This window comes from Hemicordylus capensis, chromosome 2 (assembly GCF_027244095.1).
Source record: "Hemicordylus capensis ecotype Gifberg chromosome 2, rHemCap1.1.pri, whole genome shotgun sequence".
NCBI classification, from domain to species: Eukaryota; Metazoa; Chordata; class Lepidosauria; order Squamata; family Cordylidae; genus Hemicordylus; species Hemicordylus capensis.
In genome coordinates this window covers 212,150,237-212,169,085 of record NC_069658.1, presented here as the reverse complement: position 1 = coordinate 212,169,085, position 18,849 = coordinate 212,150,237, and the positions used below count along the sequence as shown (strand labels likewise).

The 18,849-nt window shown below is 48.9% G+C and overlaps 1 protein-coding gene across 1 annotated transcript in view; it reads right to left on the bottom strand.

The window, feature by feature from the left end:
* Positions 1-18,582, bottom strand: part of ONECUT3 (one cut homeobox 3) — a 63,433-nt gene extending 44,851 nt beyond the window's left edge. Inside the window, exon 1 of the mRNA XM_053300924.1 lies at positions 17,493-18,582. Coding sequence (XP_053156899.1) covers positions 17,493-18,582 — 1,090 coding nt within the window. The remainder of the gene's footprint in view (positions 1-17,492) is intronic.
* Between the last annotated feature and the right edge of the window lie 267 nt (positions 18,583-18,849).

The window sequence follows — 18,849 nt, the reverse complement described above, 5'->3', positions numbered from 1 at the left end:
TTCTTGTTTACACAGTCAGACAGGTGTTATTGACTGGTTTGTTTTATCCAGACATCGAGTCCTTCCCAAGGACCTGGGATGCCAGAATTTTATTGTCAATGGTTATAGATATTGTCGCAGAATATAGGCTGTTCCCAGTAAAGCTGCTTTTTGTAATTGGCTGAGGTCTTTTGGAACTGCACCCAGGGCGCCTATTACCATTGGGATTATTTTGGTCTTTTTCTGCCACAGCCTTTCAATTTCAATTTGTAGATCTTTGTATTTGGTGATTTTTTTCTATTTCTTTTTCTTCTATTCTGCTATCCCCTGGTATTGCTATGTCGATTATTTTGACTTGTTTTTCTTTCTTCACAACTACAGTTATATCTGGTGTATTGCGTGGCAGATGTTTGTCTGTTTGTAGTCGGAAGTCCCATAATATTTTTACATCTTCATTTTCTTCAACTTTTTCAATTTGATGGTCCCACCAATTTTTGGCTACAGGTAGCTTGTATTTTTTGCAGATGTTCCAGTGTATCATCCCTGCTACTTTGTCATGCCTTTGTTTGTAGTCAGTCTGTGCGATCTTTTTACAACAACTGATTAGGTGGTCCACTGTTTCATCTGCTTCTTTACAAAGGCGACACTTGCTGTTTGTTGTGGATTTTTCAACTTTTGCTCTTATTGCATTTGTTCTTAGTGCCTGTTCTTGTCCAGCCAGTATTAAACCCTCGGTTTCTTTCTTCAAGTTGCCATCTTAAGCCACTGCCAGGTCTTGGTGATGTCTGATTTTCCACTTATATTGTGCAAAGATTGACCATGCAGGGGCTTCTTTTTCCATTTTTCTGCTCGGTTCTTGACTTGTTCTTTCTTGTAGGCCTGCTTTCTTTCATTGGTGTTGAATAGTTTTGCGTTATTGACCATTTGACCATTATTCACTGTCCTTGATATATTCTTCAAGGCCTCTTTTCTCCTCCTCTACTGTTTGATGGACTTGCAGCATTCCTCTTCCACCTGAGCTGCAAGGGAGGTATATCCAATCTACATCACTGCGGGGGTGCAGAGCATGATTGATGGTCATGATTTTCCTGGTCTTACAATCTAGCGTCTCTAGCTCTGCCTGGGTCCAGTCTATTATTCCTGCAGTGTATCTGATAACAGGTATAGCCCAGGTGTTTATGGCTTGTATAGTGTTCCCGCCATTGAGTTTGGATTTGAGGATCTTTCTAACTCTCCTGATGTATTCACTTCCAATTTTTCTTTTAACTTCAGTGTGTGCGATGTTATTAATAATTATTATTTTGTTATTATTATTATTGTTGTTGTTGTTGTTGTTGTTGTTTTATTAGACTGGACTAGAAGACCTCCCGAGGTCTCTTCTGACGTCTATGGTTCTACACTGCAGCCAGTCCGTTTTCTGGCTTCTCCATCCCAAAAGAAGCCATCTGACTCCGGAGTGGCAACCGAAGCCGCCTTTGGAGACGTTGTGGGGGAGGAAAGGAGGCGGATGAAAGCTGCATCCAAGGAAAGCGAGGAGGGATCGATCGGGGAGACGGTGATGAATTAGGGATAGTAATCGATGGGGATCGGAATGCCAAACCGCCCTCCCCCACTGCCGGCCCCAGCTCTGGATAATGGCGCGTTTAAATGCAATCAGGGAAATGGGAGTGGGGCGGGAGAAGGAACACGGAATAAATACAAATAAAGAGGCAGCCCGGACACCACCACCCCCCTCGTGTTCAGACTTGGACGCTAGTGGGCTGGGGGGGAGAAAGCAAGGGGGGGGCATGGAGAAGGAGGAACGGCTCCGATCCACCGCACTCAGTGACTGAACTGGGCCTTTCCATTCCTTTGCTTATTTGGAGCACAAACCTAGGCAGGACTTACTCAGAAGCAAAGCAAACCCCACCGCTTTCACTGCGATCGACTCTCCGCTCGTGTAAGCGTGCAATAGCATTGCAGCCTTCAAGACCTCCCTTCTTTCCTTTCACTGTTTCTCAGTCTTCCCTTTCCTGCCATTTCCCCTTCCTTCCTTTCTCTTTTCTCTCTTTTCGTTCCCCATCGGGGTTCTGCTCTTCCTTCTCTATTCTTTTATTTCTATCACTCCCCCCCACCTCTTCCTTTCCTTCCTATTTCCATCCATCCATTTTCTCTTTCCCCCTCTCCCTCCTCCTTCCTCCCTTTCTTCCTCTCTCTCTTTACAGTTCCTTCCTTCCGCACCCATGAAGTCAACCGTACTCAGATCCGATCGGGATCTCTCTGGGTTTGCCCTCGAAAAATCTTTCTCCAGGGAAGTTTCCTTCCTTCCTTCCTTCCTTCCTTCCTTCCTTCCTTGTTTTTGTTCCTTCCCTTGTTTTAAAGAACCATTTAGTTCTTCAGTCTCATAATCAGCTTTTAGAAAAACATCTCTCTCTCTCTCTCTCTCTCTCTCTCTCTCTCTCTCTCTCTCTCATTCCTGTCTATACCTTGTAGCCCAAATGCACTGCAGGCTGAACTCCAGGCTTACTCAAGAGGAGTCCTGCTGAAAGCAATTGCGCTCGAGTAAGTTTGCTGTGAGTTACAGTCCACATTTTCGTCGAATTTAAAATAAAAATTAAATCCCTCCAGGCATCTACTTTGCTGGCGGCAGTGATTTCCCTCCTTAAAATGGGTCTTTAAAAAAAAAAAAAATCCTCCCATGGAAATGCGCAAATCCTTTTTCTTGACACCTTTAAGTACTTGCCTTTCCCCAGGAATCTTGTTTTGTTTTGCTTTAAAATAAGTAGATTATGAAAAAGGCTTTAAAAATAAAAATAAAGTGGGGGGGTTCTTTTTTTAAAAAAGCAAATGCTCCCCTCCTCAATTAGTTTTTAGCAATTAGTCAATTAGACAGTGCAATAAATTTAACGTATTGTTTTAGTGGAGTCCGGTAGGGCAATATTTTGACTGGGTTTCAGGAGATCCTCTCTCAAGCTGCCTTTGTGTGGGGGGTGGAGGGGTTAGCCCTTGCCTTTGTTGTGGGGGGTGGGTTAACCCTTCGGAAAAGGTATTTTATTGAAAATGAATTTTACACATTCAAAAACAAAACCATCCAGACAGCTGCCCTGACGTGGGTGGCATTTAATACACGGTTGTTGGGCTGAAATAAATGGCACGTCTGGGGCATGATCCAATGCTCAGAAGCCCAGAACAAGGATGGACAAGGTAGTCTTCAAATAAAATCCAGGCGAACTGTTCAGCATTCATCTGGTCACTCGTCTGGCTGGCTACAAAATATTGGATACTCGCTTCCAGGATTTCCTCCTGTTCACACGTTCAGTCTGTGGCTTGTAACTAGTTACCAATTCTTCCAAAAGACTTCCTTCCCTCCCAAGCTAGGAAGTCTTTCTGTCCTTTTTTGTTTCCCCCTTCCCTCCGTCTTTCGAGCAACCTGTCTACATTCCGACTGCCTAGAGCTTTGCCCCCTGCTAATTGGGCAAAGAAACACTTTTTTTTAACATGGTGATTCTCTTTAGCAGGGGGAGAGTAACTGGCCCTATCCACCCCCAGCACAGCATCCCTCCAGTGACTGTTGCTGGTGTCGATCTTATGTTTCTTTTTAGATTGTGAGCCCTTTGGGGACAGGGATCTATTGTATTTATTGTTTGTTTCTCTATGTAAACCACTTTGGAAACTTTTGTTGAAAAGCGGTATATAAATATTTTTTGTTGTTGATCGGCTCACACGTTCAAATCAAATGAAACCCTTGAACTGTCCATCTAAGCAGATTTCCCTGGGCCCAACCGAAGACAGCTTGTCTCACCTACCAACACATATTAGGAAATCTTGATTACTAAAACCTTCCTATTCTGGATAGATTTATTTGGGGATGACATTCCTTTGTTTCCACGGATCAAAATTTTGCACTGCATCATTGTTAGTATTAAGCTTTACAATAACCTTGTAAAAAAGGATTTTTTTAAAAAACCCTTTTAGAGAGAGAGAAAGAAAGGGTTGTGGGCGGGTTTTTTCTCTCACTACAATTTTTATTAAATTTGTGTGGCAATAAAGTGCAGGAGGCTACTAGGTCACCTGGAGAGTTTATGGTTGAGGGCGGAATCGGGGCCTTGAAGGACGTTCCCAGTTCGGATTCCAGAGGCACAAAACCAGTCGGCCATCATGTCTCCATTAAACCTGTGATTCTTAAGAGCATTTCACTGGAGTAACACAACGCTTTGGTGAACGGATCCTAGACACGTTTCCTCGGGGGTCAAAGTCTCCCCAGGAACAGGCAGGAGCCCCTTCAGCACCGTCCCTCTGCGCTTTTACTCGGGAGGAAGCCCCACTGCGTTCAGCGAACCTTATTCCCTAGTACACCTGTTGAAGGCTGCTTCCAGAGAAGCAAAGATTTGGATTCACTGCGAGAATTCTCTCCCTTGCAACCCTCCCTTCGGGCTGTACTTTAGACCTTACTTTAACACTTTGGGGCGGCGCGTATTATTCTGCAAACAGCCGCAGAATCGGGCCCCCAGGATCGTAGGCAAGAGCCAAACTCCTCTACTCCCTGCTTGGCATCTTAATCAGAGGCCCCAGGAGGAGATGTGATTTTTAGGGTTGCTTTGATTCTCGCATGAATTCAATAATTTTAATTTTGAAAGACTGAGTCAAGGGGGGAGAGAGAGAGGTCTCTATGGCCGACTGAAAAAAATTCTCTTTTTCGGCTCCCTGTTGGGTGATTTTAAAAGGGTTTTGATTTTTAACAGGCACCCACCTCTCTCAAAATAAAACCAGATCGTCCATCCTGAATTCGTATCTTTAGAAAGAATTATCCCCACTGACTTCAGCGGGCCCTCTTTTTTACCTAAATGCCTGGCGTTTGCCGGAAGGAAGGCTGATGACCACGGTTGGAGCTGTGGATCGTGGACAATGTAGATCCAAAGTGGATCCAGTTGTAGGTAGTGGGGAATTCCTCTTGTGTTACTTCAGAGGAAATAGCCTTTGATGCAACTAAGAGAGCATCTGCCGAGGAAAGAAAGAAAGAGCTGGATATAAAGAGGAAGGAAGGAAATTCGTCACGGTCTCTCCGTTTTGGGCAACCGAATCTCTCCTAAATGGTGTAAACAAGGGATCTAAAAACGGCTTCAAGTAGATTCGGAGGTCCCCCAATTTCCTTGGTGTATCTGGTATTCTGGCCCACTTCCTGGCCTTGAATTCGTGGCCGGCTTTTCATCCTTCCAAAAATGTATCCAGAGTAAAAAGAAAGGATTTCAGATGGAATACGGACTCAGCGCTTACTGTAAACGTAGCCACGCTGAGGAGTAGGCCTCATAGGACTTTGTGGACCTTACTTCAGAGGAAATACCCCATTTCTACCACGAAACGAATTAATATTTCATATAACTGGGAGTCTGTTTTAATAATAAGTAAGGTTTTAATATTTCATAGAGGTGGAAGTTTATTCTTAGATTTTTCTAACCTCCGTATGTTTAAATACATGCACGTATTTTGCTTCAATGCTGTTTAGTTTGATGATAGATACATAGATTAAAAAGACGACTGATCACAGAGATAGATGAAATCAAATATATAGATAGGTATAATTTTAATGCATACGCTCTTAGGAGGGAAAGGCTGGCTTGCTCGCTCGCTCGCTGGATCCTTCCTTCCTTCCTTCCTTCAGAACAGGAATCGAAATCGATTGCACACAATTTATTTTTCAGAAACCAAAAGTCTACCTACCAACCGTCTAAACCGGCCTTTCAATTCCCGCTTCAGTTTCACTTCGATTAGACGGAAGTGAGCAAATCTAAACATGCCTGGTTCAAAATATTATCTAACCAGTGATGTGGCTGCCAGTTCAGAAGTGCAGAAGGCTCTAAATAGCAGCCCGCCTGGCCTTACCTACACCAACAGCCAGAAAAGCCGAGAAATACCGGCGCACGGTCCCTGCGCGTCCCCTCTCCACGACACCCCTGTATCTGACTATATACTGTACATTTAGGGCGCAATCTAGCCGAGTATAAGTGCCTTTCTGTCCATCTGGCGCTCAATTTCGGCTGGATCGTGGCCGCCCCAAATCCCTAGCATCCGGCTGGGCTGGCGTTCCTAACACGCTTGCTAGAAAACAAGCGGGGCGGGGGGCGTTATTTTCCGAGTAAAAATATTTAGGATCGTGCTGCAAATCTTAAGCGCTTGCTTTTAGCCCAGGCAGCTGTTATAATTGCCAGGGCCCAATCTGGGAACCCATGTCGAGCAAGAAGGGATGCCGGCGCCCCTGAGCAAGTGCAGAGCGCAATTCAAGCATGGCTGAGGAACTGGGGGTGGGGTGGGGGACAAACAAACAAACAAAAAACCCAACAACAACCCTAGCCTATTAGGCACAGCGCGAAAGATGAAGTGCAAAATATAAAATAAGAATTCCTAGCCGATTAGGGACAGAGTGAGATGATTTCTAGAGGACAGCGGCGTGTTTCCAGACACACATGAACCCCAATATGTCTCTCCCCCGCCATGAAATTGAGCCCTGAAAAGGTGGGTCCCCCGTTTAAAAACAAAACAAAACACCAAGGACCTTCAAGGTACGGTAATAATAACTGGATTTTTATCCTCGGTTTCTCTCCCCCCGCCCCCCGCCCCCACTATTTAAATTATTATTTATTTGGTGGAATCGGAAATAAAACATGGACGGCTCAATTAGAGTGAACAACAGGGGTACTTAAAGAGCCAATTGTGGCGAGTGCTTAAATCTTTATTTACCAGAACCTTGTAAAGGCAGAGGGGGACCATTTGCATGCTATTAACTGCTTTTCAATAGGGCATTGACTGGAACTAAAGGATGCCACTCGCCCGCCCTAATTAAACACCAACGGAATTACTCTAAATACATATGAATACCGCTTGGACCCCGTAAATAATTCTCCCCGACACCTTGGCAAGCGGGAGAGAGCGAGGATCGGGGAGGCAAGCCCGCCGCTGAGACGCACCCAGAGGAGGGATCGAGGCCTTCCCCCCTCCCCCATATTGTCTTCTGCATTATGCACAGTTCAAATTCATAGAAACTAGCTGGGTAAATGTCTTTTGTCCTTCCTCCATTCTTATTCTTCAGTCTTATTCTCTCCATCTCTGTCTCTCTCGCACTTGTGCCCCTGTACACACAAACACTTTATTAATATCTTCCTTCCTTCCTTCCTTCCTTCCTTCCTTCCTTCCTTCCTTCCTTCCTTCCTTCCTTCCTTTTCTCTCTCAGTTCATCCATTTATTTATTTCTCCAACTCTCTCTCTCTCTCTCTTTCTTCTCTCTCTCTCTCCATCCATCCATCCATTTCTGTCTCTTGATCCCTCCCTCCCTTTCTTTCTTTCTTTCTTTCTTTCTTTCTTTCTTTCTTTCTTTCTTTCTTTCTTTCTTTCTTTCTTTCTTTCTCTCTCTCTCTCTCTCTCCATCCATCCTCTCTCCATCCATTTCTGTCTCTCTTAATCCATTTATTTCTTCAATTTCCTTCCTTCCTTCCTCCATTTATTTTATCCGTCTCTCTTTCCATCCATTTATTTCCTTCCTTCCTTCCTTCCTTTCCTTCCTTTCTCCATCTATTTATCCCTCTCTCTTTCCATCCATTTATTACTTTCCTTCCTTCTCCCACATGTCTCAGTTTCCCCCTTTGATTCTTGCTTCCCTCCACACACGCACACACTTCAACTCCTCTCCCATTACTTTATTGTGTATTGTCACCTTGATCTTATGCATGGTTACTCTGAAAGTAAAACCCCTCTGATATCAATCAGGGCAGATACTTCCAAATTTAGGATTGACGCTATAGTCAAATCAGCATTTAAAGACTCAGGAAGACCCGTACAGTGCTCTTGTGTTCACACGCACACCCCAGTGTAAATAACAGTAATAGCAATAATAATAGAAATAATAATAATGATAAATGTGTGATTGTTGCTATGATCATTGTTAACATAGCCCACATTTTCTCTTTCCTTCTCTGCATGCATGCTATTTTTGTTGTATAGGGCACGGTGATCCGAAGCAGACTCGTGGTGGTTTTCAGGGCACCTGCTGAACCTCTGCCCAGGGAAACAAGAGGGACTCCTGCTCTTCCCTTCTGGGCCATCTGGGCCTCCCTCCTTGCCTTCTCTCTCTGCATCACAACTCTCGGTGTCTCTAGCGCGGCAACCCGCCGTCCCTGCTGGGGGCTTCTCTTGGGAAAGGAGTTCCCTGGCAATCAATTCAGTTCGGCTTCCATCCCCAGCCGCAACACCCCACCCTGTCCGGGAAGCCAGTCCTTCAGCCGCCTGGTGGGACCGAGGACAGGGTTTGCTCCTGGGCGAAATTCTCCCCCTCTCACAGGGAAATGATGACTTCCACAGGAGGAGGCAAGAGGGAAATGTCACTTGTGTCTTTGTCACTTGTGAAGGCCAGGCAGGCGCTCCGTTCGGGCTTTGCAACGGGGTTCTCTCGTGCTAGGAAGGTTCACGTCTGTGTCCTCAGCGCGCCTCCTCCCACAAGCAACTGGAGTTTTCCGGTGGGTCTCCATGAAAACTGGAGTTTTCCGGTGTGTGTGTGTGTGGGGGGTCACCCCTGCTGTACCAGTCACTTTAGGGACATGGGAAGCTACCGAGTCAGGTCCATCTAGCTCAGGACGGTCTACCCAGACTGGCAGCGGCTTCTCCAAGGTTGCAGGCAGGAGTCTCTCTCAGCCCAATCTTGGAGATGCTGCCAGGGAGGGAATTTGAAGCTTTCTGCATGCAAACAAGCAGGTGCCCTTCCCAGAGCTGCCCCCATCCTCGAAAAAGGGAATATCTTATACACTGCTCAGGCATGTAGTTTCCCTTTCAAATGCAAACCCAGAAGACCCTTCTTAGCAAAGGGGACAATTCATGCTCGCTGCCACAAGACCAGCTCTCCTTCTCTGAACTTTAGAGTTCAGAGTCTACCCAATGGACTTAGAGCCCAGCACTGGTATCTGAAACCGGTTTGACATCAGTTGGTGGAGACTTTTCAGGAGCCGGGGGGAGGAGGAGGAGGAGGCGGAGGAGGAGGAGGAGTGTGAGGTCATATAACTCAGTAGCAAGCGCCTACTGGACTCCCATCTGAAACCCTGCTGCCTCTCAGTCGGTAGAAAAAAAACGACTGCGGGGAGACACATGAGAAATTGGAGAGAAAGAAGTGGAGAAATTGGAGAGAGAGAAATTCTTCTCCCTCTCACATATTATAACACTAGAACCAGGGGTCATCCCATGAAATTGATGGCTAGGAAATTTAGGGCCAGCAAACGCAAGTACTTCTTCATACAACGCGTGATCCACTTGTGGAATTCTCTGCCACAAGATGTGGTGACAGACAACAACCTGGATGGCTTGAAGAGGGGTTTGGATGACTTCATGGAGGAGAGGTCTATCAACCGCTACTAGTCGGAGGGCTGTGGGCCACCTCCAGCCTCCAAGGCAGGATGCCTCTGAGTACCAGTTGCCAGGGAGCAACAGCAGGAGGGAGGGCATGCCCTCAACTCCTGCCTGTAGGTTTCCAGCGGCATCTGGTGGGCCACTGCGCGAAACAGGATGCTGGACTAGATGGGCCTCCTTGGGCCTGATCCAGCAAGGCTCTTCTTATGTTCTTATGATTGCTCCCAAGGTAGGGAGAGTGCATTTAGGAGAATGCTCCATCCCTCTCGGCATGAGTTACTATCCCAGCCTCCTTAACAGCCTGCACAGAGGGCGGACAGTTCTGTCCTGTCTCTGCAGGGTGGGATCGAATCGTTAGGTTCCTCGGCTGGAGAGGCAGCTACTCGCCGCGAGAAAGGTGCCGCAGCAGACAATCCTGAGCTAGGTGAACCAAAGCCCCCCCCCCCCCCCGCTCAGTACCAAGCAGTTACCCATCTGTCCTTCTCTCCCTGCATAAACTGAGCACCTTCCAGGTGGCGGTCCTGCCTGGATCCCTGCCTGATTCAGAGTCGCAAGACACATAGCCGCCTCTGAGGATGGATCGCTCTTCCTCTTACAAGCGCCCAAGTCAGCCTTTCCAGGGGTAAGGAAAGTAGGTGGGCCTCCATTTTTCAAAGCTTGCCTGAGGACAGTCCCGCTCTCTGTGCGCACGCACCCCCCCCACACACACACAGATCTCCCAGACGCAGGGTCTGTGCAGAGGAGCCACTGGCCTCGGCTCCAGGGAGCCTGGGGGCGACAGACCTGTCTCCTCTCCACACTGGGTGTAAGAAGATACTACTGGTGTAAGAGACAGAGAGGCGGGATGCGCCGATGAACTTGCATGGCCAGTGAGCAGTACATCTTTGCATGGCAGGTCCAAGAAGTCCCTCCTTTTGCATCTTTGCTGGGTTTACATATGATAGATAGACAGATAGATAGATAGATAGATAGATAGATAGATAGATAGATAGATAGATAGAACACGCAATTGTATTAAGATCCACTGATAAACGGCCCATTTGACCCAGCAACATCCTGTTTTCGACAGGCGACAGCCAATTGCCTCTGGGAAGCCCACATGAGGAGCATGAAAACAGCAGCCCCTGCTTCCTCATTCTTTGTCTCCCAGAATCCTGAATTTAGAAGTAGACTGTTTCTGAACATGGAGGTTCTGTGTGGCCATCATAGCTAGTGACAGACTTCTCCCTCTATCATAAGAAGGATGTGTCTGTTTTCATCTCCCCTTTCAAGCGGGGAGAGAAGAGCTGGTCTGGTGGTAGCAAGCATGACTGTTCCCCTTAGCTAAGCAGGGTCTGACCTGGTTGCATATGAATGGGAGAGGAGAAGTGTAAGCACTGTAAGATATTTCCCCTCAGGGGATGGCGCCTCTCTGAAAGAGCATCTAGGTTCCAAGTTCCCTCCCTGGCAGCTTCTCCAAGATAGGGCTGAGAGAGATTCCTGCCTACAACCCTGGAGAAGCCGCCGCCAGTCTGTGTAGACAATACTGAGCTAGATGGACCAATGGTCTGACTCAGTATATGGCAGCTTCCTATATTCCTATATAAGCGATCTAAACTGGTTCTGCTTGGAAGGGAAACAGCTGAGAGTGGGATGAAGGAGGGAGGCAGTATCCCAGTGGGGTTGGCTCACACATATGTATGCCCAATTGGCTGAGCACTGGGAAGAACTGGTATTGTGGTAGCAGGCACAAGTTGTCCCCTTAGCTAAGCAGGGTCCACCTTGGTTTGCATTTGGATGGGATACTATATGTGTGAGCACTGGACGAGATTGGGCCCTCGCCCAATGGAAGAGCATCTGCATGCTTGCATGCAGAAGGTCCCAGGTTCACTCCCTGGCAACTCCAAGTAGGGGAGACTTCAGCCTGTAACCTTGGAGAGTGAAGCTAATACTGAGCTAGATGGATCAAAGGTCTGACTCCATATCAATAGCTTCCTAAGTTTCCTATCCTACAACCAGCAACATTTTGGTCATCAAATGTAGAGAATGGAGTGTTGGACGCCCAGCATGTGAGCCCAGCCAAAGTCTAATGGGTACAAAGAAAATAGGTAACCCCACCACCACCACCACCACCTCATCAACCAAGGGAACTCCAAGCTGAGCTTTCAGCCAGGGGGAGGGGATACATTCCTGAATCTTCCCCCAGCCCCACCACCTTGGGTCTGCTTTAGGAAGGAGAAGAAGAGAAGCCAGTGAATCAGAGCAAGATGAGAAGGGGTCCTCCTAACACTTGCCCCAAAGTGCCCCTAAACCTGGTGGCGATTCAGAGGCTTTTCACAAACACTGTAACAAAACTTAAATGGCAAATCCCTTGCAATAATGCTTTCTTGCATTACTCCACAACACACTGAATTTCTTTGCTGGAGTCACTCTGCAGAGTATGATAGACAAACATGGGATATATACGAATAAGAATAAGATCTGCTCTTTCGTGGGTAGGGGTTAAAAGGCATAAAGGGGTCTGCATTTAACCCACACAAAATAGAGATTTTTTTTTTCTGTGTTCACACACACACACACACACACACGTTAATACATTTGCTATGACAAATATTTTGAGTAAAAGAAATAATTTCACACCAAGGCAGAAACTCTGTGTCATGCCAAACAATGCTTCAGAAATACATATCCTGTGATGTAATAATGCCTGTGTTTTTTATTTGATAACTATTAACACAGCACCATATATAAGATCTTAAATATTCACTGCCTTGAAGGAGGTGAAATATACACATAAAAATAATAATAGTCTCTGCCTTTTTGGTCACACTAATTTCCAAATGCTAGGCTGGCCTGACACCAAATTTAGTTCACATTCACACCCTTGTTATTCCGTATTAATCTGGGCATTACATGCATGTGCAATTCACACTTGCAACGAGCAATGCGGATCTGAATCCCCTTACATACATTTTACCCATAAATATGCATTGAAAGGAGGGAGAGGATTCCTGCTGTTAACCAACCCCGATGGTGACTATGACAAGGTAATTAAAGAAAGGATACTGAAAGGCAATTGATCTATTTGAAGTGATTGCTGAAGATGGATAGATAGACAGAGACTATTAAAATCAAATTAAGACTGCAATCCTACACAGAGTTACGAGGAAGTAAATCCTGTGGAACTCACGGAAGGATTTACTCCCATCCTCGCTTACTTTTGAGTAAATATGCTTAGAACAGAATGGAGGCTGTTGAATTCTATGCCCTGTTTCTTTTTCTGATTCTTTTTGTTTTCACTGGGTTTGATCCAGACAAGAATCATGCACTTTGATTTCAAGAGGAGGACCTTCAGCAAGTGATAAATTTTGTCTTGGAATTGCTTAAATTTGGATTGATTCTGCCAGCTTGTTCATCTTTCATTTTCATTTTTATTTTTTTTAGGAAGTTGACCACTACAATGCTTTGTATGCATTTTAGTTGGTCAGATTTTACCATGAATGTTGTGATTAATATCAACGATACATTCCAAATCCACTTGACTAGAGCTTGTACAAACTATAGATCATCATCTTAGCAATATTGTTACTAGCCACAATAATAAATTAGCAGAGGTTTGCAATAATAATACACTTAACAATTGTTCATATAGCTCTTAGCTAAGTGGGTTTAAAATGCATTGTTAATAATATTAATATTAATATTAATTTAATATTAATAATGAAAACACCCAGTTAAAGTCCATATTGGCCATTGCTAATGTATTTGTTGACATTATTATAAATATGTTGAAAATGCACTCAACTAAATTCCATATAGAGCATTGCTAAGTATTTATTATTGTTGTTGTTGTTATTGTTAATTTATTATTATTATTGTTGTTGTTGTTGTTAGCTATTGATGCAGAAAATATTATTGTGATTATGATTATTTAGGACAGACTCCAGCATTATGGGTTTCAGGTTGTTATTGGAGTTACAGCATATGAATGGTAGTGATTATAGGGCTATCCATGCCTATGGTGTTTGCCTAGTCCCAGGCCCCGAAGGGCTTTAAGTTCTAAGTTTGAGACAGTGCAGGGAGGGACAGAGGAGGGCGAGGGGCGGGCGACAGCAGAACTTTATTCGAATTGAGTCCTGGGGTTGACTGCATGCCTCTAAAGGGGCAGGGGCGGAGAGCAGGGACGGACCCCCGGATGGGTGGGAGGGACGACAAATGGTCAGAGAGACAGAGAGTCAAGGATTCCCCCGAAGAGGGAAAGAGAAGGCGAGAAAGAGGAAAGAAAGAGAGGCAGAGAATTATTATTATTATTATTACATTTATATCCCGCTCTTCCTCCCAGGAGCCCAGAGCGGTGTACTACATACTTGAGTTTCTCTTTCACAACAACCCTGTGAAGTAGGTGAGGCTGAGAGAGAAGTGACTGGCCCAGAGTCACCCAGCTAGTTTCATGGCTGAATGGGGATTTGAACTCGGGTCTCCTCGGTCCTAGTCCAGCACTCTAACCACTACACCAGGCACAGAAGGAGGGGAGAGAAAAAGAAGGGGAAACGGGTAAATATAATGGAGGGAGGAAGGCAGCAAAAGACAAAACGGGTGGATAAGAGGGGGACGGAGGAAATGATGAGTGAGGAGAAAGAAAGAAAGAAAGAAAGAAAGAAAGAAAGAAAGAAAGAAAGAAAGAAAGAAAGAAAGAAAGAAAGAAAGAAAGAAAGAAAGAAAGAAAGATGTAGTGGGGATAAGAAAGGCGGAGAGGAAAGAAGAAAAGAAAGAAGCAGAGAAGGGGGGAGAGCGTGAACCTCCCCTCCATGATGCGCCTCGTCTACACACATCTGAAAAAGATGACGCTCCGCCCCCCTCCCGCGAGTCCAGCACAGATGTCACGATCAATCGATCTATAGATCCACAACCGACCGGAACCCGCACATTGTCCTGGGTCAGCAGGGCCTCCTGCGAGCTGGCCTCTTTCAGAGCACGTCCCTGAACCCCTCCCTTGGCTCCGGCCCAGTATGCACACGAGCCTCCCTGTTCAGACGTTGTGAGTGGGAACTTGTACTGAGGAAACCTGGGGTGCTTTTGTCCTCCCTAGCAGAAGGCGGGATCGATCAAGGAAGCCAATTGGTTCGGCAAAGGGAAGCTTTGCCCCCGGGAGGGAGAATGGGGCTTGTGGCACTCACCGCCACAAAATGTGGCACTCGCTTAGAAAGGAAAAGAATGGACAAGGTCAGAGAGGTCTGTGGGAGAGGTCATTGGCCGTGATAGCTAAAGGCAGAGCCTCCACCTTCAAAGGCAGTCTGGGATACAAGCAGGTGTGTCGTAGAGGGGGGACCCGCAGGGACGGAGCGCCGGTACTTCTCGGCTTCTCCAGCTGTCGGGGTGTCACAGAGAGCGCCTGCCCTTCTGAACTGGCCACTACATCACTGGTTGCAAGTGAGGAGAGATTCGGCTTTCACGCCCTGCTTGTGCTGAAAACTGAATTATGGACTTTGATCCGATTCGGCAGAGCAGTTTACGATTTCCCCGGGGTAGATCACAGGCAGCAAACCAGAAGTTCAAAATCCCAATTCGAATCAAGCAAGCAACCCCGGGCTTCTTAGCAGGAAAATGGATTGGAACGGGCCCCCCTCTTCTTAAGGCGAGGTTCCCCGGGTCTGAGCGCTTCTCGTTCGTAGGCAACGCGTTGCCTTGGTTATAGATAATTGATCGGCGCTGCCATTTGTAAAATGAAGGAGCTGATATTGATCCGCAGGAGCGGGGAGGGGGAGCAAGAAGGGAGGCGGGGGCGGGAGGTCAAGCGAGACCAGCTGACTTGGAGCTATTCAGCAACATCCACGCCTGGTGTGTGCGCTGCTGTGTGTGTGTCATGAGATTGGTTCAACCTTGGTTCCCCTGGCCCTGGATGTTTCAAGAAGGAAAGAAATTGATGACAGATTGGTGAAATATGGGAATCCACGGTCCACCCCCATATCTGACCGTGCAGGGACGGTCTCCCCCTCTAACACTCAAAGTCACCCAGTGAATCTGACTGGCGGCGAAAGGAAGCCCTTCTTCACCCAATGCATGGCAGCGAGCCGATGGAACTCACTGCCACAAGATTGTGGCGAAGGCCGCTGGTTTCAAAGGGCCTTAAAAGAGGAACGGAGACACTTTGATGGATGAGGAAGAGAGGGCTGCCATCGGGGATTCGCCACCAACAGAAAATGGAACCTTCATACTCGGAGGCAGCCTACCTCTCCGAGCTTTGAACAGAGGACGCCTCTTCCCCTCCTACCGCTGCTTCTGGGCTTTCTCCGAACCTCTCCTTCTGGAAGCAGTACGGCCGACGACCAATAGACAGCCTCCCAGTCTTATCCACCAGGATCCTTGGCATTATTTCTTGTGGAGGGGGGGGATGAATTCTCCTCCTTCGAAGCCCCCTCCCCCCCAATTTGGCATAAATCCCAGAGGAAATCAACCCTGTGCCTCTTGCCCCCATCAAGCAGGGTGGGTTTTTTTGGCGGGGCGGGAAGTGAGTGTATACTTGGGTGACACACGTGTCAAGAGAAAACATTTGCTTAAAAGACTCTCTCTCTCTCTCTCTCTCTCTCTCTCTCTCTCTCTCTCTCTCTCTCTCTCTCTCTCACACACACACACACACACACACACACACACACACACACACACACAGCCTTTCCATCCGTGAGCCTATAAGTACACCCAAACCACAGATATGTGTTTGCTTTTGCTTTCTTTTTTCTCTCCCACCAATTAAAGGTCAAATCACTTCTGCCTCCATAAAACAGCTCCAGAATCCACCGCAATAGTAAAACCACTTTTTAAACTGGTGTGTGTGTGTGTGTGTGTGTGTGTGTGTGTGTGTGTGTTCCTCGTGGTTTTGAAGACCTGCTTTAAAGCAAATTAATACTCCTACTCCTACTCCTACTCTTCCTACTCTTTACACACCGCTTTTCAAAACGTTTCCAGTGTGGTTTACACAGATAGATAAATAAATAAATAAATAAATAAGAGAGATTATTTGAAATCAATGGAGTGATCTGGCGTGCCTGTGATGAAACCTTCTCTTGTTTGAAAGACATTCTCCCCCTGCTGCCCGCCCACCCACCCTCCCTCCCCGCACGAAGTTCCTGCCCTTTTGACACCACCGACTGTTCTGCCTCTGGCACGGACGGATCGACGAGTCCGTTCTAGACCGCCCCGGCCTGTTCCTATGTAACAGAGACACATACGTCTGAACAGGTAGCCCGAAGAGCTGCAGGTTCCCTGGGCTGGGCTTCGTTCGACTGTTGCCTGTTGTATTAAGAGGGCTCAGGGATGGATTTCAACCTGCTCAAAAGTGGGACTGTTAACCTCTAAGAGATGGTACCAGAGAGGAGGGAGGGAGAAGGGGGGGAGAGGGAGGGGGAGAGAGATGCAGGGAAGGAAGGAAGGAAGGAAGGAAGGAAGGAAATATATGCAGAGGAGGAAGGAAGAGACAGACTCAGGAAGGCACCAAGGTAGGAAGAGAGGTAGAGAACTGTTGCTTGAAAAGGTTACAAGCTTGCGGGTGGGGACTGTATTCATTTCCATAGCTGCCCAGCGCCTAGCATTGGAAGTACTACAGTCGTCATGCTGGTAGTAATAAATACACATACTAAAACGACTATTGCTACGGTAATAAGGGTTTATAAGTAGCATAAATGGCGAGGCAAGAAAGAGAGGAGGTGGAAGATATCTAATAACCATCGATCGGGTGATCTCTGTGCTCGGGCGGCGGGGAGGCGGGCGGGTGAGTACCAATCCCTCCGCATTTCTCGATCTAGCATCCTCCTCCCAGCGCTTGTTCTCTTTCCCCGGGAGATGACGGGCAGCCGAACGTGTGAAGAAGAAGGGGCTGCTTTGCAACGCCACTTGAGGAGGCGAAAGGAAGGTTCTGCCGGCGCGGCGTGCCCCTGAGGACTCCATTCACACCAGTGACCCGTCGGCAGGGGCCACCCACACACTGGCACGCACGGCAGACACGCGTGTCTCCCTCCACCTAGTTTCCTTTCTCGGAGCTCTCTCCCCGCCGCGCCAGTTTCCTTCGGAGGCCGCCCCACACCCCCCACGCACCCGCCCTCTCTCCCTCTGCTGGGGCTGGCGCGAAGGCGCCAAGGCGGCTGCGCTCCGGCCCCGTTCCCACGAGACGCGCCTACCTGCCAGCCGGAGGGCGGACATCCTCTGGAACTCGGGCTCCTGCAGCCATTTCCACATCCTGCGGAAGGTCTCGCGGCCAGACTTGAGCTTACTCCAGGGCTTGGGGTTGCGCAGCAGGTCGGAGAGGGTGCCCTGCGAGCGGCACAAGATCCGCTGGGCGAAGATGGCCTGCGGGATGCTGTAGCGCTTCAGCTCGGCCGTGATGCGCTGCGCCACCTCCTTGGTGTTGATCTCCTCCACCTGGCCCCCGGGGCCGCCGGCCTGCGAGCCCGAGGCGGACGCCTGCCGCTCCCGCTCGCCCAGCAGGGCGCCGTTGGCCTGCCCGTGCGGGTGCCCGTGGGGGTGCATGCCGTTGAGCGGGGGCATCATGCCGGCGGCGCCCGGCGCCCCCAGCCCCCGCGCCAGGTGCTCCTCGCTCCGGGAGAGCATGTGAGCCTCGAAGCCGCCGGGCGTGAGCAGCTTGTCGCCGCCGCCGCCGCCGCCGCCGGCCAGGTGGCCTCCCGGCCCGTAGGGGGCCAGCGACTGCTGGCTGTTGTGCAGCGAGCCCAGGCCGTTGGAGAGGGGCGAGAGGGGCTGCCCCATGGCGGGCATGTCTTTGGGGTAGTGCCCGTAGAGGTTGCCCATGGAGGCGGCCAGGCTGCGCTCCTCGCGCATCAGGGTGAAGCTGCCGCTGACGTTGCCCGACAGGCGCTGGTGGTGCGGGTGGTGGTGGTGGTGGTGCGGGTGGTGGTGGTGGTGATGGTGGTGGAACTTCTCCGAGACGGTGGAGATGGGCGGCAGGTGCTGCAGGGGCGTCAGCGTGGTGTAGGTGCTCATGCCCGACGGCGACTCGCAGGCCATGCTCATGGCCGGGTGCAGCGCCGCCGGGGCGCCCAGCGTGTGCTCCGGCCGGTACTCGCCCGCCCCGTCCAGGATCGACGCCATGGTGGAGACCATCGCCGGCCGGCCGTGCGACGAGACCAGGTTGCGGTGAGCTGACGGCGGAGGAGGAGGAGGCGGCGGCGGCGGCTGCCGGCCGTGTGCCCCGGCGGGGCTCAGCAGCTCGCCGGCCTGGTGGAGGCTGCCCAGCCCGTCGAGGCTCAGCTCCATCGCGCGCTGGCTCGCCCCCTGCAAGGCGATCTTCCCCCACCCACCCACCCCCTCCTCCTCCTCCTCCTCCTCCTGGATCTCCGCCTCCTCCCCCCTCCTCCTCCTCCTTCCTCCTCCTCCTCCTCCTCCCCCCGCCGCCTCAATCCAGATCGCCAGACATCTCAAGAGATCTCCATGCGATCCCTCGGCGCAGGCGGTGGCTGGGTGCGCAAGCCAGCCCGGCAGGTCGCCTGCTCCTGCCAAGGCTGCTGCGGGGACGGGCGCGCT